Source organism: Hyla sarda, chromosome 2, assembly GCF_029499605.1.
Source record: "Hyla sarda isolate aHylSar1 chromosome 2, aHylSar1.hap1, whole genome shotgun sequence".
In the NCBI taxonomy this organism is placed as follows: Eukaryota; Metazoa; Chordata; class Amphibia; order Anura; family Hylidae; genus Hyla; species Hyla sarda.
In genome coordinates this window covers 91,278,977-91,304,194 of record NC_079190.1, presented here as the reverse complement: position 1 = coordinate 91,304,194, position 25,218 = coordinate 91,278,977, and the positions used below count along the sequence as shown (strand labels likewise).

The 25,218-nt window shown below is 41.3% G+C and overlaps 1 protein-coding gene across 6 annotated transcripts in view; it reads left to right on the top strand.

Moving 5' to 3' along the window:
• The window catches only part of R3HDM2 (R3H domain containing 2), a 174,087-nt gene that overhangs the window by 112,981 nt on the left and 35,888 nt on the right, over positions 1–25,218 (top strand). For 3 of the 6 annotated variants that reach the window (XM_056562531.1, XM_056562532.1, XM_056562530.1), the window contains 8 exons: positions 1,083–1,223; positions 2,445–2,553; positions 3,766–3,861; positions 6,649–6,680; positions 7,159–7,212; positions 10,884–11,113; positions 14,468–14,631; positions 20,677–20,769. In XM_056562531.1, coding sequence (XP_056418506.1) covers positions 1,083–1,223; positions 2,445–2,553; positions 3,766–3,861; positions 6,649–6,680; positions 7,159–7,212; positions 10,884–11,113; positions 14,468–14,631; positions 20,677–20,769 — 919 coding nt within the window. The remainder of the gene's footprint in view (positions 1–1,082; positions 1,224–2,444; positions 2,554–3,765; positions 3,862–6,648; positions 6,681–7,158; positions 7,213–10,883; positions 11,114–14,467; positions 14,632–20,676; positions 20,770–25,218) is intronic. The other 3 variants (XM_056562534.1, XM_056562533.1, XM_056562535.1) reach the window with 3 other exon arrangements.

The following is a 25,218-nucleotide window of genomic DNA, read 5'->3' as shown; positions in this document are numbered from 1 at the left end:
CCTGGTTGAGAAACACTGTTGTAGCATTTTGGCATTTTAGCAAATCATTAGGTTAAGTGATGATTAGAGATGAGCGAATTTACAGTAAATTCGATTAGTCACGAACTTCTCGGCTCGGCAGTTGATGGCTTATCCTGCATAAATGAGTTCAGCTTTCAGGTGCTCCGATGGGCTGGAAAAGGTGGATACAGTCCTAGGAAAGAGTCTCTCTAGGACTGTGTCCACCTTTTCCAGCCCACGGGAGCACCTGAAAGCTGAATTCTTTTATGCAGGATAAGCCATCAACTGCCGAGCCGAGAAGTTCGTGACGAATCGAATTCTACCATGTACAGCACATGTCCACCATGGCCAGTGATTGGCTATATTGCAGATCCAGAAAAATAAAGATTGATGATCCCCAGATCATCAGTGCTGGAGCTGTGTAGGATTTGAAAGGTGAGTAATATTTATTTATTTATTTTTTGAGGAAATTTCCTTGACAATGACATTAACCCCTAAAGGACAATGGACATGAATGTATGTCCTGGAGTGCTGGCACTTAACGCACCAGGACGTACATATAAGTCCTATACATGAAGTCAGCACAGGAGCTGCACTCGTGTCATGCACTGCTATCAGCAGCCAGGGACCTGCCGGTAATGGCGGACACCAGAAATCATGCTGATGCCCGCCATTAACTCTTCAGATGCCATGATCAATACTAATCATGGCATCTGTGGCATTAGTGGAGCTGTGGGCGACTGATCAGACAACCCGCAGCGAATTTGCGGGATTCGGTTCGATCAGTCAAGATGGCCACTAGAGTTCTCCTCACCTGCTACTCTGGTTTGGCTTCTAGCAGACAGAGCAATAAATTGCCGATATTACTAATGCCTGTGTATGGTACTGAACATTAAATAGCAATCTAAGTATTGCTGTTTATAGTCCTCTATAGGAACATAAAAAAAAGGAAAGTGCTGGGGAGCTGGGTTACGTGAATGGACTCCAGTAGAGGAGACTGCAGTGTGTTTTTAGCCTTAGAAATGCATTGTACATTAATCTTGTTTCAGCCTTTAATCTGGTCCTTGTTTCATTTTCTTCAGCAATCAGTTTAAGAAGTTTCCACAGATGACCTCATATCACAGGATGCTTTTGCACCGTGCTGCTGCCTACTTTGGCATGGATCATAATGTAGACCAAACAGGCAAAGCCGTGATCATTAATAAAACTAGTAACACACGAATGTAAGTGGTCCACTTATATAATATAACTATAATAGAATGTAATTAGACTATGTTCACATGAGTGTTTGGAGCTCCGTTTGCTTATTCCATTATGCTGACTGTACTTTAGCGGAGGGAAAAAAAAACTTCATGCCACGTTTTTTTTTTCTCCGCTAAAATCATGTAAAAAAAAAAAAAAAATGAGCATCTAACAGAACCTTGATAAAGTAAATAAGACCTATCGTGTTCCATTGATGTCCAATGTCTCAGCCTCCGTTCCAGCCCTGTTATCAGGTGTTGTAATGGAGCTCCACCATGCCGATGTGAGCAAAGCCTTATTATTTTTCAGAACGATCTCCATCAAATGTTCGTGTCTTTGCATTTTTTTTTAATAGATTTTCTGTTTAGAAAAATAGTTAAACCAAATACTTTTTTTCTTTTTTTTTTTTTTTTTATCATACTACTTTTTGAGTTCTTTAGTCTTGTTAGCTCTATTTTTAAACAAAAGATCTTATTCTAAGATTTGAAGCAAATTTGTTGTGTAGAACTTGTAGTATCTTACAGAGCAGAAGGAGCTAAGCGGATTGAAATCTCTCTTCCTTGACTATATGGCTCCAGTTGGGAACCAGTCTCTCACTTCTCGTACTACACTGTTTGTTCAACTTTTATTTTGGCATATAGGAGTTACATAAATTGCATAAAACAACCATGCACCGTGTGTGTATATGTATATGTATGTATGTGTGTATGTATAATATATATATTATTATTATTATTATTATTACTTTTTTTAAGTACCAGCTGCTGCAACCAGACTGACAGGGCCGAGTTACCCTCATTCCAGACATAGGTCTGGATCTCAGAGGTGGGGTTTGCATACAACAGACATTTATGTATTATCCCAATGTTTCCCAACCAGGGTGCCTCCGACTGTTGCAGAACTACAACTCCCAGCATGCCCGGACAGCCTACGGCTGTCCGGGCATGCTGGAAGTTGTAGTTTTGCAACAGCTGGAGGCACTCCTGTTGGGAAACACGTCATTATCCTCTAGCAATGCTGTAAGTGCCTGAGTTAGGCGGTACTCCTTTGTGTTCTCATCTTTGGATGTTCGGCTGCTGTAAATGTTACCGGCCTCACATCAGTACTGGCTTAGAATATGGTCTAGTACAGAAGAGTTTGTGCTTTGCCTTTTGTTAGCAAACATATTTTATATGGATTCTTGTCCTTTTTTTGTGTATCAGACCTGAACAAAGGTTCTCAGAGCACATCAAAGATGAAAAAAGCTGCGAATTTCAACAAAGGTTCATCCTGAAGCGGGATGATGCCAGTATGGATCGTGATGATAATCAGGTAGAACAGCAGCCTGTGTCTTCTAGTGATCAGTAGTGTTGTTTTCTTTTTGTGAATTTACCAGCACCAGCTTTCGCATTTGTACTGGTTATATACATTGTTCTCTTTTACCAAGTACTAAAAGAAATGTGACTGTGATTGCAAAAAATCCTATCACAGGCAAAAACATATCTATTAAATACCTTTATTACAATTTAAACTAAATGCTAAAATGATAGTTAAATGATTATTCCAGTATTGAAAAACTTATCTCCTATCCTAAGGATAGGGGATAGGTTTCAGATTGTGTGGGGGGTCCGACTCCCTGCGATCTCCCGTACTGGGAGGGAGAGTGTCAACCACAGCATGAAGCTGAAGCAGACACAATACTACTCAATGGCAGAGCCGAAGCGATGCCTTCCGCAATCTCTGGCTTTGCCATAGCGCTTTATTGAAGGGGCGTGTTTGCCGCCGGTTTTTGCGGTTTGTGATACGCTATCTGGCCAGAGATCACAGGGGGGTCCCAGCGGTTGGACCCCGCATGATCTGAAATTGATCCCCTATCCTTAGGATAGGGGATACGTTTTTCAATACTGCATACTACTTTAAATGGGTTTTTCCATTAAGGAAAATGATGGCTGCCCAGCCATCTCCAGCCTTTTTGTGGCCGGCGGAGATGGCTGGGCACTGAAAATGTTACGTAAACACTGTGACTTGCGTGGCTACTTTGTTTATGCAACACCCATCAATGTTAATAGGAGTTACTCAAATTGCATAACCTCACCGATTCGTCTGTTTTCGGATCCTGCCAGCTGCATTGGGGTAGAGTAGACCCAGCAGCCATCATTTCCCTTTTAAACAGAGAACTGTTTTAATGCACATTCCTGTAGGTACCTTTTAAATGGATTATCCAGGATTAGAAAAAAACTGCTGATTTCTTCCATAAACAGTGCCAGACCTGTCCTCATGTTGTGTGTATTACAGCTCAGTTTCATTGAAGTGAATGGAGCTAAGTTGTAATGCCACACACAGCCTGAGGACAGGTGTGGTGCTGTTTTTGAAAGAAATCAACTGAGTTTTTCTAGTTCTAGATAACCCCTTTAAATTTTACCCCTCTTGGCACACATTGGGTTGAGTGCTTCTGATTTGATGTGGGTGTATAGGTTCTTGTTCAGGTCTTTTATTTTTAGTTCCTCCTTCCTCTGATTACTTTGTTGCATTCATATTTTATAGATCAGAGTTCCTTTGCAAGATGGTAGAAGGAGCAAGTCAATAGAAGAGAGAGAGGAAGAGTATCAGAGAGTACGAGAGAGGATTTTTGCAAGAGAGGTGAAGATCTTTTTTTTTTTTTTTTTTTTTTTTTTTGTTAGACAATTTATCTTAAAAAATTCTGTATAAGCCTACAAAGAAAGAAATTTGCGGCAGAAAAAAATTGCTCAAATTATATACTCAGGGCTCAGAGTTGCTGTTATGTGTCTATTTGCTGATGTCATTTTTGTCTGCTCTATTTTGTTTTGCACATGCACTTTGATTTGTTTGCACCTTTATATGTTTAGCCACGATTGTCCCGTGTTCCAGTTGCCATTGTCTGTTTTTTTTTTTGTATTTATTTGTTGTCATTTTTGACATAATTATTGTTTCATATTTTAATATATTAATAAAGTACAGTGATTCCTCAACTTACAATGGCCTCAATATACAATAGTTTCAACGTACAATGGTCTATTCTGGACCACCATTGTAACTTGAAACCTGACTCAACATATAATGTACAGACAGTCCAGATCTGTGAAACATGTCAGTGGCTGGAAGATCTGACCAATCAGAATGGACATTCACTGGTAAAACACCTGTATTACCTAAGTGCATACACTGACTGACTGGTAGCGCCCCCTACAGTACAGGGAGGTATTACATGTTCTGTACTCTTTACCTGTGTCACAGTTAGTTGCTCCTTTGGACACCAGGTGAGGGCGGCTACATTTTACTTTTTTAGGACATTGCGTGTACTGTACAGGACCCTGAAGAAGCTCCTGTCCTCTACATAGACAGTGATTTACAGCTTCCAGCTCAACATACAATGGTCGTCCTGGAACCAATTAATATTGTAACTTGAGGGATCACTGTATATAATTTTTTAGCAATTTTTCTGCCACAATTTTCTTGCTTTGTAGGTTTATATGGCTTGCATATTTCATTTGGCAGTTTCTCACATTTTGCTACGTTTAGCTTGGGGGGATAAAGTAGGGGGGTGTAGAGTTTTTCTCCGCTTCCTCCCATACATCTATTTGGCGCACCATATGCTTTGTCTCTTAAAAACTTCTCAAAGTTAATTTGCTAAGACTTTAAAATATTTTATTTTGTTATGATAACTTTCTGGATATTATTCCAAGCCCCTGCACAGACCTAGAGACTAAAAATAGAAGTTTCCTAACAATAGGCTTATTGGGTAGCAGAGGGTGCCCCCTGCTGGAATCCTGCGCAGATAGTTATCACTAAGGAACATGATTACTTCTTAATGCTCAGGTAAGGGGACTCATGCTAGTGTCTGTTCACACATACTTAATCCGCTGCAGATTTCACACTCCTGATTTTATGCTGCGAATCAATCAATATAAATAGCTAAAATCTGCAGCAAATTCACTAGTGAGAACGTTCTCCAAGTAAGAATAGCTCTTTGGAGTAATGCTTTACTCTTTTAATAGAGGGCCTTGAGTTCCAAATCACGTTTTGATACAATAACTGCAATACTTGGATCTCAAATAACCTATTTGTGGCATGACAATTCAGCCTGAACAGTCAGTCATTAGGGAGGTCTCCAGTGCTTGATTGATCTCTCCCTATACCCAAACATCGGGCAGGGCAAGCAGAAGCCCCTGGTGAACCCCCCCTTATGACTCTTGTCTCATGCAGCATGAAAGTCATGACACAGGGATGTGGAATTCCTATCACCCGACGCCAGGGACATGCAGTTCCGGGTGAATTTTTCTTGCCCTTAGCCCTGCTTTGGGCAAACAGGGCCGGACCTGAAAGCCCCCGACAAGCGTGGCAGCGCTCAGAGTGGAGTATGGAGCTCCTTCTTGCCCGCTCCATACTCTGCAGCCCCCAGCTGATTCCTGTAGCTGAGGGCTGTCACTAATAGCCAGTATGCGATCGCCGCGGCTGGCTATTAACCCTTTAGATCGCTGTCCAAGCGGACAGTGGCATTTAAAGGGACATATGAATGCTCCCTTGTGGGCTAGTGCGGTGTATCGCCCCATAGAATCTCAGAAAAAAGTTAAGTGATTAAAAAGTCAGATCAATACCAAAATGGTACCGAGACAAAGAACATATTATGGTGCAAATGAGCCCTCATACAGCCTCGTATGCAAAAAAAAAAAAAAAAAAATGTTTTAAAAACTACAGGGGTCAGAAAATGGCAACTCCAAAAAATTCGAAAAAGTTCAGAATTAGTAAAACATAACGGAAACTATACAAATCTGGTATTGCTGTAATGAGACCGGCCCAAAGTATCAAAACAACATGTTAGCTCAACCACAAGGTAAATGGTGTAGAAAAGAAAACCACCAAATTTGCTAAATTATCTTACTATTTCAATTTCACTTCCCCAATATATTTTTTTTGTTTTTGTTTTGGAGTATAGGTTATGGGAAAATTAAAAGGTATCATTATAGTAGTTAGTTATGGCTATTATAGGGCGAGGAGGAAAAAACGAGAGTGTAAAAGGGAAAATTTGCCAAGACAAGTGGATCGTCATGAGGGACAAGTAGATTTTTGCTCTGTTTTAGTCCCGTGGACAAGTAGTTTTTTATTAAATTTCCACACCCCCTGTGACAGGTTCCCTTTTAAGCCTTAAAAAAAAAAAATATACAGTCTCTTTTTAAAAGCTTAATTGACGTGTTGAGTTTGTATTTGGGTTCAAATCCCACTAAGGACAACAATAAATAAAATAAAAAAAACGTTATTATATTCAGATTATTGTGCAGACTAGATGGGCCAAATGGTTCTTATCTGCCGACACATTCTATGTTTCTATTTATTCTTTTCTTATGTATCATTTCCGTATTGTTTGCATTTTAGTAGCTGACTGCATTGCTCTTTTTTTTTTTTTTTCAGTCTGCCCAGAATGGTCATATTCCTGACAACCGGTAAGCCAGCTGTTCCATAATCAATTTCTTTACTCTCCTTTACTAATACACAGGTAAACTTGTTCCCAAGGAGAAACATGCAATATCCCTGGTTATTTACAGGAAACTACTAAAAGCATTCATAATTCTATATATTTTTTTCATATATATTTAAGTGGCATGGGGCCATATTATGTATACACAATATGCATGGCGGCACGGCCTCCTGTTAAGAATGATTGACATCATTAATAACAAAAGGTTAGGTCATTGTTTCCCAACCAGGGTGCCTCGAAGTGTTGCAAAACTACAATTCCTAGCATGCATGGACAGCCATAGGCTACCAAAGGCTGTCCAGGCATGCTGGGAGTTGTAGATTTGCAACATCTGGAGGCACCCTGGTTGGGAAACACTGGGTTAGGTAATCTGAATCTAGAGATCGCCCGTAAAAAATATGAACTCAATATTATTTTTCCCCTCCTCTTAATGTAACCAACAGACTCTACCGTGAAGGCTTTTCCACTCTCTCTCACAAAAGGAGACAATTGTTTAGGTACCTTCTATGTTGTGTACTATAAATATTCTATGTCCAGGTGACTGGTGCGCACACTTTCCTCGCATGGCTGCTTGTGAGGTTCTTTTTGACATGTAGTCTGTTGCAATTGTCCTGTTTTGTAATGTGGGTAGGGTGCCCTGTAACCAACTGGTATTCATGGCTGCTACATCATTTTTGTTTTATTGTGTGATGTTGCGTCTACAATGAAGGTCTATTCAGCACTTGTAGTCCATCGTACAGTAGGATGTGATGCGTCTTTACACTTTGGATAGCCCTTAAATGTTACTACAATGGCTTCAAAACAGTTGGAAAGTTTTTCTGGAAAAATAATCAATGTTTATGAGATGGATCCTGGACTGGTTCACACGTATTAAGCTAACATCTGTTTCTAAAGGAAATTTAATTTCCACTTATTGTTCATCATGTATCAAAATTGCATGTTTCAGTATTGGTGTGTTTTATATTTACTTCCAGAAGATAACCCTCACATATGCGCTCTATATTGTTGCTTTTTAATAAAACCTTAATGATTTTAGATAGGTACCTTAAAGAGCATTCAAAGTGTGTTCTTGTTTTGGATGATAAAGTCCACAATCATAACATTTATCTCTGCCCTGTCTTTGTGACCTGGACATTCTCCTGTTGATGAACTCCAGATACTCTTAATCTGATCATACAGTACACATGACTTTCCCCTGCGATCTCTGCTGCAGCACCCCAGACATCTGGTGCACAGAGTGAACTTCGCTCCGTGCCAGATTACTGACGTTGCGGATCGGAGGCTTGTGGCGTCACAGCCGCCCCCCACTCGTGTCACGGCCACACCCCCTCAATGCAAGTCTATTGGAGGGGGCGTGACGGCTGTAGCGCCCCCTCCTATAGACTTGCATTGAGGGGGTGTGGCCATGATGTCACAAGTGGGGCGTGGCCTTGACATCACGAGCCTCCAGCGCTGCACCCAACTCTCTAAAAGAACGCCGGGTGCAGCAGGAAGATCGCAGGGGTCCCTTTGAGTAGGGGATAACCTGGAGGCAGAGTACCCCTTTAACCTCTTAAGAGGACCTATGACCAACCCTAATATTTACTCCCAATAATAAAGTGAAGTTCATTCCTATCTGACTGATTTCCCTGAATTGGCAGCCATATTATAAACCCTCATATTTCAGGAATGGAGGGCGTATCAAGAGAATGTTTAAAGATGTGTGGTCAGGGCATCCTCATCTATTTAAGCATAATGCAATCTCAATTTCTTGGCCACAGGTCCTCTTTTAGACAAATGCTAGCAGAACTTACAATACTGCATTTTTTTTTTCACCACGGCGGTCCCGAACAGCACCACTGAGCTAACCGGCAATGTTTACTTTTGTTTTAGACACGGCGATCAAGTTTGATCGCCGTGTCTGAAGTGTTAATGCCGGACATCAGCCCTATCGACTATGTCCGGCATTAGCCATGGGTCCTGGTTACTTATAGCAACCGGGACCCACTGGGTATGATGCGCGCACACCTGCTGAGTGCGCTTTATACCTCTGGAGCCACAAATGGACGTTAATGAATGTCCATTTGCGGCAGGGGGTTAGGAGATGCTATGTATAGACTGTTAAATAAATGTACTGAACACTGCAAAAGCGTCAATCCATGCAGAGAGGCAGAGCCAAGGAGCAGTGTACATAAGGCATGTGATGTGTGACCTCACTTACATGGAAAATTGGGTGCAGGCAGTGTGAGAGAACCACGTTTAGTGTACAAGCAGGAGGGCAAAAAAACACTTAAGCTGGATTCACAATACGGCATTTCAGAGCAGAATTCCACTTGGTTATCCTTTCGGTGCCGACCGACCTCTGAATGTCTGTCTAGAATATTTTAGCTATATGCTCTGAGCACTGCATGTGAGACTGACTGACTCATAGAGGTATCTGCATTACAAACACCATATTAAGTGATAAATCCTACTGTACGACATGTGCACATAACTTTTAAAAGTTGAAAACAAATTTTATACACCCATTTGTTGCTACACACAATTGAGGGAATTTATTATGCTTCTACACCTATGATTTGGTGTAGCAAAGTCACAAATTGTTGTGCAAGCTTCTGGTTTGCACACAAAAATTGCACATTTTTGCTGCTTTACATGGGTCAGGCCAGTGCAAACAAAGTAGGCTTGTCCACTGCACATGTTGATTTTAATACATAAACATATGCACTAGAGAGCTAGTGTAGATTGTCGCTGAAATTCATGCTGACTTAGAGCTAGCATAGATGCTGCAGAGCCTCATTCATTAAGTGGTGCGCCTATTAATGAATTGGCCAAATCCTATGGCTGTAAGATTTTACTAAAGGTCGGCGTGTGAGATGCCGGTCCTGGTATATTAACCTAATTTCTTTTTATGTTTGATTGTTCAGTATTTTCTGATATGTGTTGTCCCTTTCAGTTACTATGAGCATCAAGGACAATTTAAGAAAAGTTTGTCATGAGGCATAAAATAAAAAAATAAAAATATATATATATATATATAATATATGTGTGTGTGTGTGTGTGTGTGTGTGTGTGTGTGTGTGTATATATATATATATATATATATATATATATATATATATATATATATATATTACATATACATACATACACGGGGTCAGTACTATATATATATATATATATATATATATATATATATATATATATATATATATTTGTATCATACATTGGTTAAAAATTTTTTATATTTTTGAACTAAAAATGCTGTCTTGTCCCAACAGCTATTGTGTGTGTCTCTGTGCAGAGACAAAATACAGGTGTGGGTGGGCAAGCAGGCCTCTGGGCACTGAGGGCAAGCAGGGCTCTGGGCACTGAGGCTCTCTGGCATGCCCCCTTGCTCAAGCAGCAGGGTTTTGCAAATATCAGGTACACTTTAAAGAGAGAAGAGCTAGTTTGCATATCTTTTCCCATGGAGCATTGCCTTGTGAAAAAGCCGCCTCTTTCTGAAAAGAATTACTGCCTATAGCTGCATTAAAAGCATCTCCTCAAGCCAACCAGCATCCTGCTCTGTATTGATGATGGGCAAGAATCCTAAAACAGCTTTCTACAGATGAGTGACCCTTCCGATTGGGAGAGACTGGTGCGGCTAGTAGGACAAGTGTTTATGCAGAATAGCTACTAGTTTACATGATGTGATTTCGTTACATGATGTTTTTTAATGATGTGATTAGTAAATCTCACTCTGCTCTTTGTGAACAATGTTATTTGCTACTTTGCTTATCTTGGTCATACTTTGATACAGATACATTTGAGGGACTGATATTGTGTGTTCAATAAATCACCAATGCGGCAGACAATAGTATTCTTTGTTGTTGCAACAAGCTTTATTTCACTCGAAATGGGACACACTTCTGTTCAAGAGCCTGTCTTCCAGAGAACACTGCAGGGGGGTAGCTGTAGGGGATCTGCTGAATCTATTTTAACAAATAACATCATATACTTGCGTCTTTCCCAACCAGGGCGCCTCCAGCTGTTGCAAAACTACAACTCCCAGCATGCCCGGACAGCCAAAGGCTTTCCGGGCATGCTGGGAGTTGTAGTTTTTCAACAGCTGGAGGCACCATGGTTGGGAAATACTGATATATTTAAATGAATAATGAACTGAAACCAGCAATATCTTACCCCATAGAGGCAACAGAGAACTGCTGAATCGAGGCTCTGGCAGTCGACAGAGCAGCACTGAGAGTGAATTAAAGTCCCTGGATCCAAGACCATGGAGCAGTACAGACTCTGATGGCTCCTGTCGCAATATGCGTCCTCCAGTTACCAAAGCCAGCAGCTTCAGTGGCATCTCTATCCTGACTAGAGGAGACAGTATTGGCAGTAACAAAGGCACGACCAACCGTTCTGGCCGACCAGGTAAGACAAGCATTGTGAATGTAATTGATATGGCACTTTGTTCTATTTTTACACTTGTGCAGTGAGAAATCGAATAGCACAGACACTATGGGGGAGATATATCAAAACCTGTGCAGAGGAAAAGTTTGTTGCCCATAGCAACCAATCGGATTGCTTCTTTCATTTTTCACAGGCCTCTTTAACCCCTTAAGGACCGGGGGGTTTTCTGTTTTTGCATTTTCGTTTTTTGCTCCTTGCCTTTAAAAAATCATAACTCTTTAAATTTTGCACCTAAAAATCCATATGATGGCTTATTTTTTGCTCCACCAATTCTACTTTTTAATGACGTCAGTCATTTTGCCCAAAAATCTACGGTGAAACGAAAAAAAAAATCTTTGTGCGACAAAATTGAAAAAAAAAAAAACGCTGTTTTGTAACTTTTGGGGGCTTCCGTTTCTACGTAGTAAATTTTTCGGTAAAAATGCCACCTTATCTTTATTCTGTAGGTCCATACAATTAAAATGATACCCTACTTATATAGGTTTGATTTTGTCGGACTTCTGGAAAAAATCATAACTACATGCAGGAAAATTAATACGTTTAAAATTGTCATCTTCTGACCCCTATAACTTTTTTATTTTTCCGTGTATGGGGCGGTATGAGGGCTCATTTTTTTGTGCCGTCATCTGAAGTTTTTAACGGTACCATTTTTGCATTGATAGGACTTATTGATCGCTTTTTATTCATTTTTAAATGATATAAAAAGTGACCAAAAATGCACTATTTTGGACTTTGGAATTTTTTTGCGCGCACGCCATTGACCGAGCGGTTTAATTAATGATATATTTTTATAATTCTGACATTTCTGCACATGGTGATACCACATATGTTTATTTTTATTTACACTGTTTTTTTTTTTTTATTGGAAAAGGGGGGTGATTCAAACTTTTAATGGGGGGGGGGGGGTTAAATGATCTTTATTCACTTTTTTTTTTGCAGTGTTATAGCTCCCATAGGGACCTATAACACTGCACACACTGATCTTCATCATTGATCACTGGTTTCTCATAAGAAACCAGTGATCGACGATTCTGCCGCATGACTGCTCAGGCCTGGATCTCGGGCACTGAGCAGTCATTCGGCGATCGGACAGCGAGGAGGCAGGTGGGGGCCCTCCCGCTGTCCTGTCAGCTGTTCGGGATGCCACGATTAGCCGCGGCTATCCCGAACAGCCCGACTGAGCTAGCAGGCAACTTTCACTTTTAGCCACGCGGCTCAGCTCTGAGCGCGCGGCTAAAGGGTTAATAGCGTGCGTCGCCGCGATCGGCGCTGAGCGCTATTAGAGGCGGGTCCCGGCTTCACTATGACGCAGGGCCCGCCGTGATATGACGCGGGGTTACTGTGTAACCCCGCGTTATATCAGGAGAGCAGGACCAAGGGCGTACCTGTACGCCCTTGGTCCTTAAGGGGTTAAAGAGTACCAGTCACAAAACTAAACTTTTTATATATTGTTCCTTATGTAATTATAAGACACATTGCTGTTTACTTGCTGTTAAAATTCTCAATTTCCTGTTTTTAACCCCTTAAAGGGGAACTCCGGTGGAAATAAGTTGAAAACAAATGTCTTCAAATCAACTGGTGCCAGAAAGTTAAACAGATTTATAAATTACTTCTATTAATAAATCGTAATCCTTCCTGTACTTATTAGCTGTATAAAACAGAGAAATTTGTGAAGTTCTTTCCAGTCAGACAACAGTGCTCTCTGCTGAGACCTCTGTCCGTGTCAGGAATTGTCCAGATTAGAATCATATCCCCATAGAAAACCTCTCCTTCTCCAGACACGGACAGAGGTGTCAGCACTGTTGTCAGACTGGAAAGAACTTCACAAATTTCTCTGTAGTATATCTGTAGTATACAGCAGCTAATAAGTACTAGAAGGGTTAATATTTTTAAATTGAAGTAATTTACAAATCTGTTTAACTTACTTGCACCAGTTGATTTGAATTTTTTTTTCCCCCACCGGAGTATCCCTTTAAAGGGTTACTCAGCACCTAGACATCTTATCCCCTATCCAAAGGATAGGGGATAAGATGTCAGATCGCCGCGGTCCCGCTGCTGGGGATCCCCGGGATCTCCGCTGCGGCACCGCGCTATCATTACAGCACAGAGCGAGTTCGCTCTGCACGTAATGACAGGCAATACAGGGGCCGGAGCATCGTTACGTCACAGCTCCGCCACTCGTGACGTCCAGGCCCGCCCATTTCAATACAAGTGTATGGGAGGGGGCGTGGTGGTCGTCACGCCCCCTGCCATAGACTTGCATTTAGGGGACGGGGCGTGATGTCACGAGGGGTGGCGCCATGACGTCACACTGCTCTGTCCCCTGTATCGCCCGTCATTACGCACAGAGCAAACTCGCTCTGTGCTGTAATGATGGCGAGGTGCCACAGCGGGGATCCCCAGCAGCGGGACCAGGGCGATCTGACATCTTGTCTAGGGGCGGACTACCCCTTTAAGGTTGGACCCCTTTTTTCCCTTAATGACCCCCTTAAACTTGACATGTGTCTCTTTACATGGTAATACAGTAGAATCTCCCAGTAGCGGACACTCACGGGGAATAAAAATGTTTCCACTATTGAGAGATGTCCCTTATTGGGAAAAAGGCTTAAAATTATTTCTTAAGGACGGATTGGATTGGAAAGGGTGTTGGATTTTAAGGAATATCAATAAAAATTGAGTTTTAAAGGTTCCCTTATTTTCACTATTTTTTTTTACCTCTATATTTACCTCTATATTTTTGGATACAAACGTATCTGTCAGTATTGATATAGATAGATATATATATATATATATATATATATATATATATATATATATATATATATATATATATATTTTATATTCAGCTTGCTTCTTTCATTTTGCAGAGGCCTAGTTAAAAATGAAAGAATCGAGTTGATTTGTTGCTCCCCCATAGTGTGTATATGCGAGCTCACCGATATATTGCAATCCCAATTGAATCGTGATAATTGAGGATTGTGGCATGTCGATGCAGCCCTTTGCAAAATTTTGTGATTAATCAGTGGCCCGCACAGTGGTAAGCTACGCTCCCATGCAGCATGGCCAGGCTCACCCCTCCACTGTGCAGCCGACTGTCTTTTTTTGTTAACCAACATATCTCTTATACAAATACTTTATTATCCAGTTATTTTATCATATTTTTTGTTGTATCCATGGAAACAGCACTGATCAACCTTACTTAACCTTAGTTTTATGTAAGCTATTTGAATAGTCATATTATTATACTTGTGCTTAATTGCACCATTCTTCTTTCATTATTATTAATAATAAAAATAATTGTTTTATTCCTTTCAGGCTTGCCAATAGGCACTCCAGAAGTATGCAGCCAAGCTTCCTCCTCTCAGCAGTCTACTCGAAGCATCATACCTTACACTGCACAACAACAACATCCCCATACTCACCAGGCACTTCCACCCACTCCTCAGCAACAGTCCATGAGTAACCACTTAATGTCACAGGTGAGTCACCATATAGTGTCATTCTGTCCAGCTAGTGCATCCTGTCACTTAGATTTAATTTCTCTTAGGTTTTTTTTCTTTTTTTACCAGTACCGTACATCTATGTCATTATTGGTATTAAACCTTTTGCTGACAGGACAAATTTCACTTTATTTTGTACACTAATATGTATATAATTTTTATTTATCTTTTTTCAAAGTAAAGTAATAAGTAATGTGATACATAAGAAAATAAAAATTATGCTGATAACAGTTGAGTAAAATATGTGGAAAATGGCTTTATAGAGCCAAGTAAATAGCAGCCGGGGACACGGAAATAAAGTTTAAAGAAGCTTTCTCCTGTTATTATTTTTTCAGCAAAATACAACTTTCACACATAGGCACAAAATACAAAATTCCTTCGCTAACTATACAATAATATTCCATATATATATATATATATATATATATATATATATATATATATATATATCTCACGTGGCTTACTACCAACCACCAAACAAAATAATTATAGCAATCTCTGACCACCATTACTGTCCCTGTCTCACAAAAATCTGAAATAATATTTAAATTATAAAATAAAATCCCATATTTGCTTATAGTGGACCTATGGCTCGTTTCGAAAATGTTCACCTACACTTTTTAGTTATCAGTGTCGTTATGCAGTTTTGCTTCAAACTTCCTATAACCATAAGTTTAAATCATAAGAAGCCAATTATGCAGTTGTTGTCTTATTGCATTTTTTTTAAATATTAAAATCAAAAGCACAGATATGATGCAATATAATGGTTGTTTAATAGAAGATTCTAGCTTTATTGAAACATAACTCAATGTAATGTAAGGAAATTATTGTAATTAACCCCTTGACGACGCAGGACGTATATTTACGTCCTGCGCCGGCTCCCGCGATATGAAGCGGGATCGCGCCGCGATCCTGCATCATATCGCTTCGGTCCCGGCGCTCATCAACAGCCGGGACCCGCGGCTAATACCACACATCGCCGATTGCGGCGATGTGCGGTATTAACCCTTTAGAAGCGGCGGTCAAAGCTGACCGCCGCTTCTAAAGTGAAACTGAAACTGACCCGGCTGCACAGTCGGGCTGTTCGGGACCGCCGCGGTGAAATTGCGGCGTCACGAACAGCTGATCGGACACCGGGAGGGCCCTTACCTGCCTCCTCGGTGTCCGATCGACGAATGACTGCTCCGTGCCATAGATCCAGGCAGGAGCAGTCAAGCGCCGATAATGCTGATCACAGGCGTGTTAATACACGCCAGTGATCAGCATAGGAGATCAGTGTGTGCAGTGTTATAGGTCCCTATGGGACCTATAACACTGCAAAAAAATTTAAAAAAAAAAGTGTTAAGGTCATTTAACCCCTTCCCTAATAAAAGTTTGAATCACCCCCCTTTTCCCATAAAAAAAATAAAACCGTGTAAAAAAAAAAAAATTAATAAACATATGTGGTATCGCCGCGTGCGTAAATGTCCGAACTATAAAAATATAGCATTAATTAAACCGCACGGTCAATGGCGTACGCGCAAAAAAAATTCCAAAGTCCAAAAAAGCGTATTTTGGTCACTTTTTATACCATTAAAAAAATGAATAAAAAGTGATCAAAAAGTCCGATCAAAACAAAAATCATACCGATAAAAACTTCAGATCACGGCGCAAAAAATGAGTCCTCATACTGCCCTGTATGTGAAAAAATAAAAAAGTTATAGGGGTCAGAAGATGACATTTTTAAACGTATAAATTTTCCTGCATGTAGTTATGATTTTTTCCAGAAGTGCGACAAAATCAAACCTATATAAGTAGGGTATCATTTTAACCGTATGGACCTACAGAATAATAAGGTGTAATTTTTACCAAAATATGCACTGCGTAGAAACGGAAGCCCCCAAAAGTTACAAAATGGCGTTTTTTTTTTTCGATTTTGTCTCACAATTATTTTTTTTTCCGTTTCGCCATGCATTTTTGGGTAAAGTGACTAATGTTACTGCAAAGTAGAATTGGCGACGCAAAAAATAAGCCATAATATGGATTTTTAGGCGGAAAATTGAAAGGGTTATGATTTTTAAATGGTAAGGAGGAAAAAACGAAAGTGCAAAAACGGAAAAACCCTGAGTCCTTAAGGGGTTAATGGGATTTAGAGGAAAAATATAATCTCTGAATATTGTAAATAAAATATGGAATTTGTAATTTCCCCTTTTTAAAATTCTGGTAATGTAAAAGTTTAAAAATACAGATTAGTCAGCAGTTAACTCCTTGCTGCAAATAGATGTAACTGTGTAAATTTTTTCCATTGCAGTGCTGCAGCTGGGGGTTTAGTTTTATGCATTCAATGGTATGAGCACAATTCCTTTCCCTGCACCATCTGTAGAGGAGCCAGTTAAATATACAGAGATGGGGTGCACCTGGATCAAAGACAACTATGATTCTGACAGTTTTTTTTGTTTTTTTTTCTACTGTACGCTTATCAGTGCGACTGGGGCATCAACGTGCCTGGGACCAAGCAAAAGTCAGTGGTGTATGCCTATTAGGTGATGGCAAGATATTGTTCAAAAGTGAACAAAATCGAAATCTGAAACTAGGCATATCTGGTATCTCTGTAATCATGCGGACCTATCAAATAAAAATCATGTTATTTATGCTAATGGGTAAACTGTGCAATTTAAAAAGCAAAAAAAAATTATAATAATTTGGAGATCGCTGTTTTCTTTCCAATCTTTCTAAAAAGAGTTTAATGTGCTACTAAAATTCACCTTTCAAGGACCTATATAGCTACATCAACTGGCTCTTGAAATGCATAAACACCCAAATTCCTGTCATCATCAAAGCCAAAATACCATCTGGACCTGAAAGCACTTAAAGTACCAATTTGGAATTCAACAGAAGATGTTGGTTGTTCCCAGTTAGCGGTGTGTAAAAGTATAAACAGAATAGGAAGGTTATAAAGAGAAAACATTCATTTTAACTAAGGAAAATGATATAACTAACTAACACTTTTAGCATTTATGTCTCTGGTATAGTATCTATTTACAAGGACAGCTTAGTATCTTGTTTTAGTGTCCATTTGGGTGTGGGAGATTAATGTAAGTAAATATCAAAGTGTGCACAGCTCACATCACAGTAAAAAAGGATTTCTCGGTCGCTCCTCATTGGGGGACACCTTACAGATGGGTATATGCTCTTGCCACTTGGAGGCACTGACACTAGGAAAAAAAGTCTGCTCCTCCCTGGCAGGTTATACCCGCCCACCTGCAGTGAGGTAATCAGTCTCGCCGATATCTGGGATTTCCCCTTTTCAGGGCCTTCCACTAATTTTTTCCTTCGGGGTCCAGGTCCTCCCGAGGTAGAGGGCATTCAGGTCTTCCGGATTACACCAGTGCGGCTACTGTCACCCTCCAGGTGCTCATGGTGGGCCCCTGTGCCAGGGTTTTTTATATATATTTTTTTTAGGGGGGGGGGATTCTGCAGCTGTTCTGTTCCTTGTTCTCTGCACCAGACCTCTCCAGAGCAAATTCCGTCTTTCTTTTATTTTTTTATTTTTTTTCCTGTAGTCTCTGGTCTCCACCTCCTGTGGAGATCAGGCGTACACTGATCTCACTGTTGTGTTCCTGGGACATTTTCCTATCTGCTTCCAGGATGGTTTCGGCCCATCTGGCTTCCTGATCGACCCTTTTTGGTCTCTCTATAGGGACCCGGTGTCTTGAGTATAAGAAGGCCGATCCGGGTGTCTTAAGTCTACAAAGGACGGTCGTTTCTTTTGTCGTCCTAGTCCATCTCCATGAAACATGGATCTTCCAGGAGCTCGATTTCTGGGCTTCGTTTGTCTCTGGCCTGGGGGCTCGTCCACAGGCCTTATGGTTGGGAGTTCAGTCTCGGGACTGACTCTTCTTCTCTGGTGGTTGGTTTTTCCCACCCTATGGGACTGCTTTGGTACGTCCCATCTGTAAGGTGTCCCCCAATGAAGAGTGACTGAGAAAAGGATTTTTTATTTTTTTTGTGCTTATTGTAAAATCTCTTTCTCGTAGCCTTCATTGGGGGACACTGCACCCACCCATTTCTTCATCTTTTTCCGGTTCTTGGGTTGTTTATCCGGGATTCCTTTCTGGGGTCCTTCGGACATTTCTTGTTTGCTTCTCCTACTGCTTTGTGACAAAAAACTGATTACCTCACTGCAGGTGGGCAGGTATATCCTGCCAGGCAGGAGCCGACTTTTATTTTTCCTAGTGGCAAGAGCATATACCCATCTGTAAGGTGTCTCCCAAAGAAGGCTACAAGAAAGAGATTTTACGGTAAGCACAAAAAAATCTCCTTAGCCTTGTCATGGCAAGGTATGTTCAGGGATCTCCAGAGAGCAAATTGATAAGCCCTAGGTAGGGGAGACCTAATGAAACAGTAAGGGGAAAATCCATGTAAATAAAATATTTTTTTTTATAGATATAGGGGTCTAGACTAGTTGAGGTATGTATATCAGGTCCCGGAGGCTGTGCGAGCTGAGGAGTAACCAACTGAGGAGTAACCAATTGTGTTTAAATAATTTAGGGGCAACCCTAAATTATTTAAACAAAATGGGCCTCATTTACTAAGTTTGTAGGGTTTTTACTAGTGTGAAATGTTGTTTCAAACATTTAGGATTCCTCTTTATTTACTATGGGGATTCACAGATTAACAAGTTGGGAAAATTATATGACCAGCTTTTTCTAGATGGAAACTTCCAGCCTTTTATTCACAGGATTTTCTGTGAATTCAATAGTAAATAGGTCGAGTTGTGAAACCACACCCCTTTTGGGCAGACCACACCCCCTTTGCATCAGGGCACAACCCTTTTTCGGCTTTTCTCAATGCAATGTCTGGTTAGTTGGACTAGACATGTCTCGGACACTGTGACCAAAATAACTTTGAAAAACCCAACAAAAACTAGTGGCTTTTAGCTTAGTAAATGAGGGCCATTATGCGCTGGTTACTTAAACTTAGGTTTAAACTGAATATAATAGGGTTGCATACTCATAATACTAAGTTGTGTACCTGATGGCATATGGATCAGCCTGCCTAGTGGGATATCTTCATGGTAGGGATATGGTCCAGCCAGCTGTAGAAGGTCAATTGGTAGTGACCAAGGAAAATGCCATCAAGAAGGGTTAGACAACTGAAAGCAGTAAGCCTTCCTTGAAAATAGAAAATGTACAACTAAAATGGCTGGAAACAGGATTCAATGTTTGTGATTAAACTGGAAGAAATATGCTGAGTAAAATGTGATTTACGTTCGGAAAAGCCAATAAAAACAGCACTTTCCCCTACACCGAATAAAACAAGGTTATAGTAGTCCAAAGAGAGAAGATAATGCAGTGTGGAGGATTGGATGAATGTGATATTTAGTGATCAGTCACCAATCTTCTTATGGATATCTGCTTAATGACCTGGCCAGCAATCTGTCCAGATCTAAAATTATTCAGGCATTCCAAAAGCCTTAAGGGAAGCAACAAAGTGATAACTTGGATTTTTTTGTTAATTCCATTTTATTTATTACTTTCCTGTGTTTAAGGTTTCTCTAAGCTAGAACATTTAACTGTTAGATATTGTTTTGTCATATCTATGATTTCTGGGATTCCTTTACATGTATTGTATTAGTGTCAGATTTTGGTAAAATGCAGTACCCTTTGGAGAGAAGTCCTGTATATTCCAGCACGTGGACTGCTGTTTCACATCACCCAAATATTTTCTGGTGCTATTTTGCCTGAAATGTTTGTGTAATTCCTTGTTGCTTAGCAGTTGCGGTGACTCACTTGAAGCATGAAATGTTTGTGCTTCCAGAATTGAAGATTGAGACTAATTAAATTCTGAGCTCTTTGCTGTGCTATGTTGTTCTGTCTCTGTAAATGTGTGACTCTAAATATAACAATGGAACTAACAGATTTTTTTTTTGTTCTTTTTTGTTTTTAACCCTTTCCTCACTATTCAACCACTGTGTCCTTTTCCTCACTACATCATCCTACCCCTTCTGTCCTGTTCTCTGCATGCTGCTCTGCTGGTTCCAAGACCCTCCAGCCCTCTCCACAACCGGTCCAGTACTCCGCCAGCTCCTGCCCCCAAGTCCTTCTGCCAGTTTCACCTCCCCAGAAGTACAATCTGGTATATTCACTTAACCATTCCCTCCTCCTATTAATTGAATCACTGCTTGTGTGTGAGTGGCTTGTGTATAGCTAGTTTGTCATTCTAAAAGGAAAAATATTTCAGTATGGATGAATAATTGCTCTAGCTAAATAATATATTGTTTTGTCCTGCTCTCCATCTTACGAATGCCGTGGGAGGATAATCTATTACACAAAGTACAAATTCTGATTTGTTATGTATAATGATAAACTGATGTTAATTTTGGATTATTAACAACCACTCTTTTTTTTTTACACGTTCTGTTGCCTCTTTCTATTGTCTCATGTTTAAAGCACTGACCTTGGAATTGAATAGGGACTATGTATAACAGTCCATTTAAAGGGGGGGGGGGCAGCAGGGAGGCTTGTGGCATTAGCTTACATGATTCCTTCCTTGCAACTCTGTTTGAAAGTCCCATAGGCACTGCATAGGCATCTGCTCAATTCATTTGAGACGTTTGAGCTTGTCTCCCCCCCCCCCCCCCCCCCCCCCCACTCATGCACTGTATAGGCCTTATCATGTTGACCAGTTAAAGGATTTTTCCCATCTTTTATGATTGGTACCACAGGATCAGTGTCTGATTGTAGGGGTGCCCCCTTGCGGATCAGTTATTTGGCTGAACCGCGGATCCAACAGATACACAGTGAACTGCAAGAAGCCTTGTGCTCCGTTTATTGTAGTCAGGTTACTGCAGCATAGCTCCCATTAAAGTGAATGGTATCTACACTGCAATAACCTGATGCCACCACTCCACAATGAATATACCCCTCTGCTTTCAGCTTATTCATTGTGTATGTCCCAAATCCGCAGCTCTGCTGAACAGCTTGGCAGAGGTGTTGACACTCCTCCGTTCAGACATTGATAACCTATTCTGTGTATAGGAATATCAGTTTTAAATGCCTGGAAAACTCCTTCAAACTATTTTAACGCCTTAAGGACCAAGGACGTACCAGTACGTCCTGAGTCCTTTCCTTTTCTATAACGCGGCCCCGCGGGTCAGACCTGTGGCTAATAGCGCGCGGCAGTGATCGCGGTGCCACGCGCTATTAACCCTTTAGACGCGGCATTCAAAGTTGAATGCTGCGTCTAAAGTGAAAGTGAAACCATGCCGGTTAGGTCAGGGAGCTGTTCGGGATCGCCACGGCAAAATCGCTGCATCCCGAACAGCTGTAGGACACGAGGAGGGTCTCCTACCTTGCCTCCTGGTGTCCGATCGCCGAATGACTGCTCAGTGCCTGAGATCCAGGCATGAGCAGCCAAGCGCCAGAATCATCGATCACTGGTTTCCTATGAGAAACCAGTGATCAATGTAAAAGATCAGATCCCCTATGGGAGCTATAACACTGCAAAAAAAAGTGAATAAAGATCATTAACACCTCCCCTATTAAAAGTTTGAATCACCCCCCTTTTCCCATTTAAAAAAAAAAAAACTGTGTAAATAAAAATAAACATATGTGGTATTGCTGCGTGCGGAAATGTCCGAATTATAAAAATATATTGTTAATTAAACCGCACAGTCAATGGCATACGCGCAAAAAAAATTCCAAAGTCCAAAATTGTGTATTTTTGGTCACTTTTTATATCATGAAAAAATGAATAAAAAGTGATCAACAAGTCCGATCAATACAAAAATGGTACCGCTAAAAACTTCAAATCAGATTTTCCTGCATGTAGTTATATTTTTTTCAGAAGTACAACAAAATCAAACCTATACAGTGGTCCCTCAACATTCGATGGTAATTCGTTCCAAACGAGCCATCGTTTGTCGAATCTATCGTATCTTGAGGGATTCGTGCAATGTAAAGTATAGGAAGCTGTACTCACCTGTCCCCGCCGCTCCCGATGGTGTCCCCGGGCGTCTGCTGGGTTCTCCTGGTCTTCTCCGGTCCTCTGCTGGGCTCTTCTGGTCTTCTCCGGTCCTCCGCTGTCTTCCGCAAGGCCTTATTGGGCCTGCGTAGCGACGTCATTACGCCGCTGCGTACGCCATTCTTATTGGATGACGGGACGGCGTGCGCAACAGCGTATTGACGTTACTGGAGAGGGCCGAGAAGACACCGGAGGACCAGCGCTGGACCCGAAGGGCACCCACGAGCATCGTGAAGGGGTAAGTAATACTCACCGCACCACACGGGGAACATTAAGCTGCTATCCGGCAGCAGCTTAAGCATTTTGCGCTGCCGGATAGCACTTAATGCGATGGCCCCGACATAAAAAAAAAAGCATCGTATGCCGATGCTGACATCGACATGCGATGGCCTCTGAGAGGCCATCGAATGTTGATTTGATCATATGTCGGGGCCATCGTATGTCGGGGGGGTCACTGTATAAGTAGGGTATCATTTTAATCGTATGGACCCACAGAATAAAGATAAGGTGTCATTTTTACCGAAAATTTTACTGCATAGAAACAGAAGCCCCCAAAAGTTACAAAATCGTTTTTTTTTTTTTTTTTTCAATTTTGTCTCACAATGATTTTTTTTTCCGTTTCGCCATAGATTTTTGGGTAAATGACTTATGTCACTGCAAAGTAGAATTGGTGGCGCAAAAAAGCCATAATGTTTTTTTTTTAGGTGCAAAATTGAAAGGGTTATGATTTTTTAATGGTAAGGAGGAAAAAACGAAAGTGCAAAAACGGAAAACCCCCTGGTCTTTAAGGGGTTAAGAGCATCTTCCCCTTTAAAAATAGAAAAGATACAGCTTAAAAGTTGTACCCAGTAAAAAGTGTTAACAATACAAAATCAGCCCCCCACAGCCCCCATAAACAGCCTTTGAAAATCCAGCTAAGAGCTGCAAAAAAACTACACAAAAACGCTCATGCTCTGTGTGACCTGCGGAGGAGCTGCCTTGAGAGAGCCAAGCAGGTCATGTTTAGAGAAGCAAGGACTATTAATGAGGATGGTGTGTATGTGCCTCAGCTGATCAGGGACAATCGCACACATCACTCTCTGAGCTGAGGAGAAGGGAACGTGACAGTGGCGGCATCAGGCAGGATCTGGCGTGTGCAGCAGTTGGAGGTAGGGCCATGCCTCCTGTTGTTGCTTAGCAACAACTCCCAGCATGCATAAAAGGGCATGCTGGGAGTTGTTATGCAACAGCAGAAGGCACAACTACAACTTTCAGCATGCCATATTGGTAGTTTGTGCATGCTGGGGGTTGTAGTTAGCAACAGCTGGAGGCATGTAAAAGTGTGCCTCCAGCAATTGCATAACTACAACCCCCAGCATGCACAAACTACCAAAGGGCATGCTGGAAGTTGCGGTAGTGTGCCTCTAGCTTTTGCATAACTAAAAGTCCCAGCATGCCCTTCGGCTGTAAGTGCATGCTGAGAGTTGTAGTTTTGCAACAGCTGAAGGCACACTGGTTGCGAAACAGAGTTTGTTACCTAAGTGTTTTGCAACCGGTGTGCCACCATCTGTTGCATAACTACAATCCCCAGCATGTATGCACAGCCAAAGAGCATGCTGGGAGTTGTAGTCTTGCAACAGCTTGAGGATTGCCCCCCCATTGTGAATGTACAGGCTACATTCACACAGGCGGGGGTTTACAGTGAGTTTCTCGCTGCAAGTTTGAGATGCAGAACATTTTTTGCTGCAGCTCAATCACTACATATACCCCTACACAGTTACACCCCGCCCCCCCCCCCCCCCCCCCCCGAAATAAAGAAATGAAAAATGTCTGGTACAGCAGTGTTTCCAAAACAGAGCCTCCAGCTGTTGCATAACAGCTCCCTGTATTGCCGGAGAGCCATTGATTGTCCACACACATACACTCGTGACCCCATTTTGGAAACCACACCCCTCAAGGAATGTAACAAGGGGTGCAGTGAGCATTTACACCCCACTGGTTTCTGACAGATTTTATGAACAGTGGTCCATAAAAAATGTAATTTTTCATTTGCACAGCTCACTGTTCCAAAGATCTGTCAAATGCCAGTGGATGCTCACTGAAGTGCTCACTGCAGCCCTTATTAAATTCTGTGATGGGTTTAGTTTCCAAAAGGGGGTCACATGCAGGGGGTCCACTGTTCTGGCACCACGGGGGGGGGGGGGGGGGGGGGGGGGCTTTGTAAATGCACATGGCCTCGGACTTCCATTCCAAACAAATTCTCTCTCCAAAAGCCCAATGGTGCTCCTTCTCTTCTGAGCATTGTAGTTTGCCCGCAGAGCACTTTACATCCACATATGGGGTATTTCCATACTAAGTAGAAATGGGGATAAACATATTGGGAGGCTTTTTGTCCTATTACCCCTTGTGAAAATGAAAAATTTGGAGTAACACCAGCATTTTAGTGAACAAAAATCTCATTTTTCATTTTCATGTCCAACTTAAGCGGAAATTTGTCAAACACCTGTGGGGTGTAAAGGCTCACTGTACCCCTTGTTACGTTTCTTGAGGGGTTTAATTTCCCAAATAGTGTGCCATGCGTTT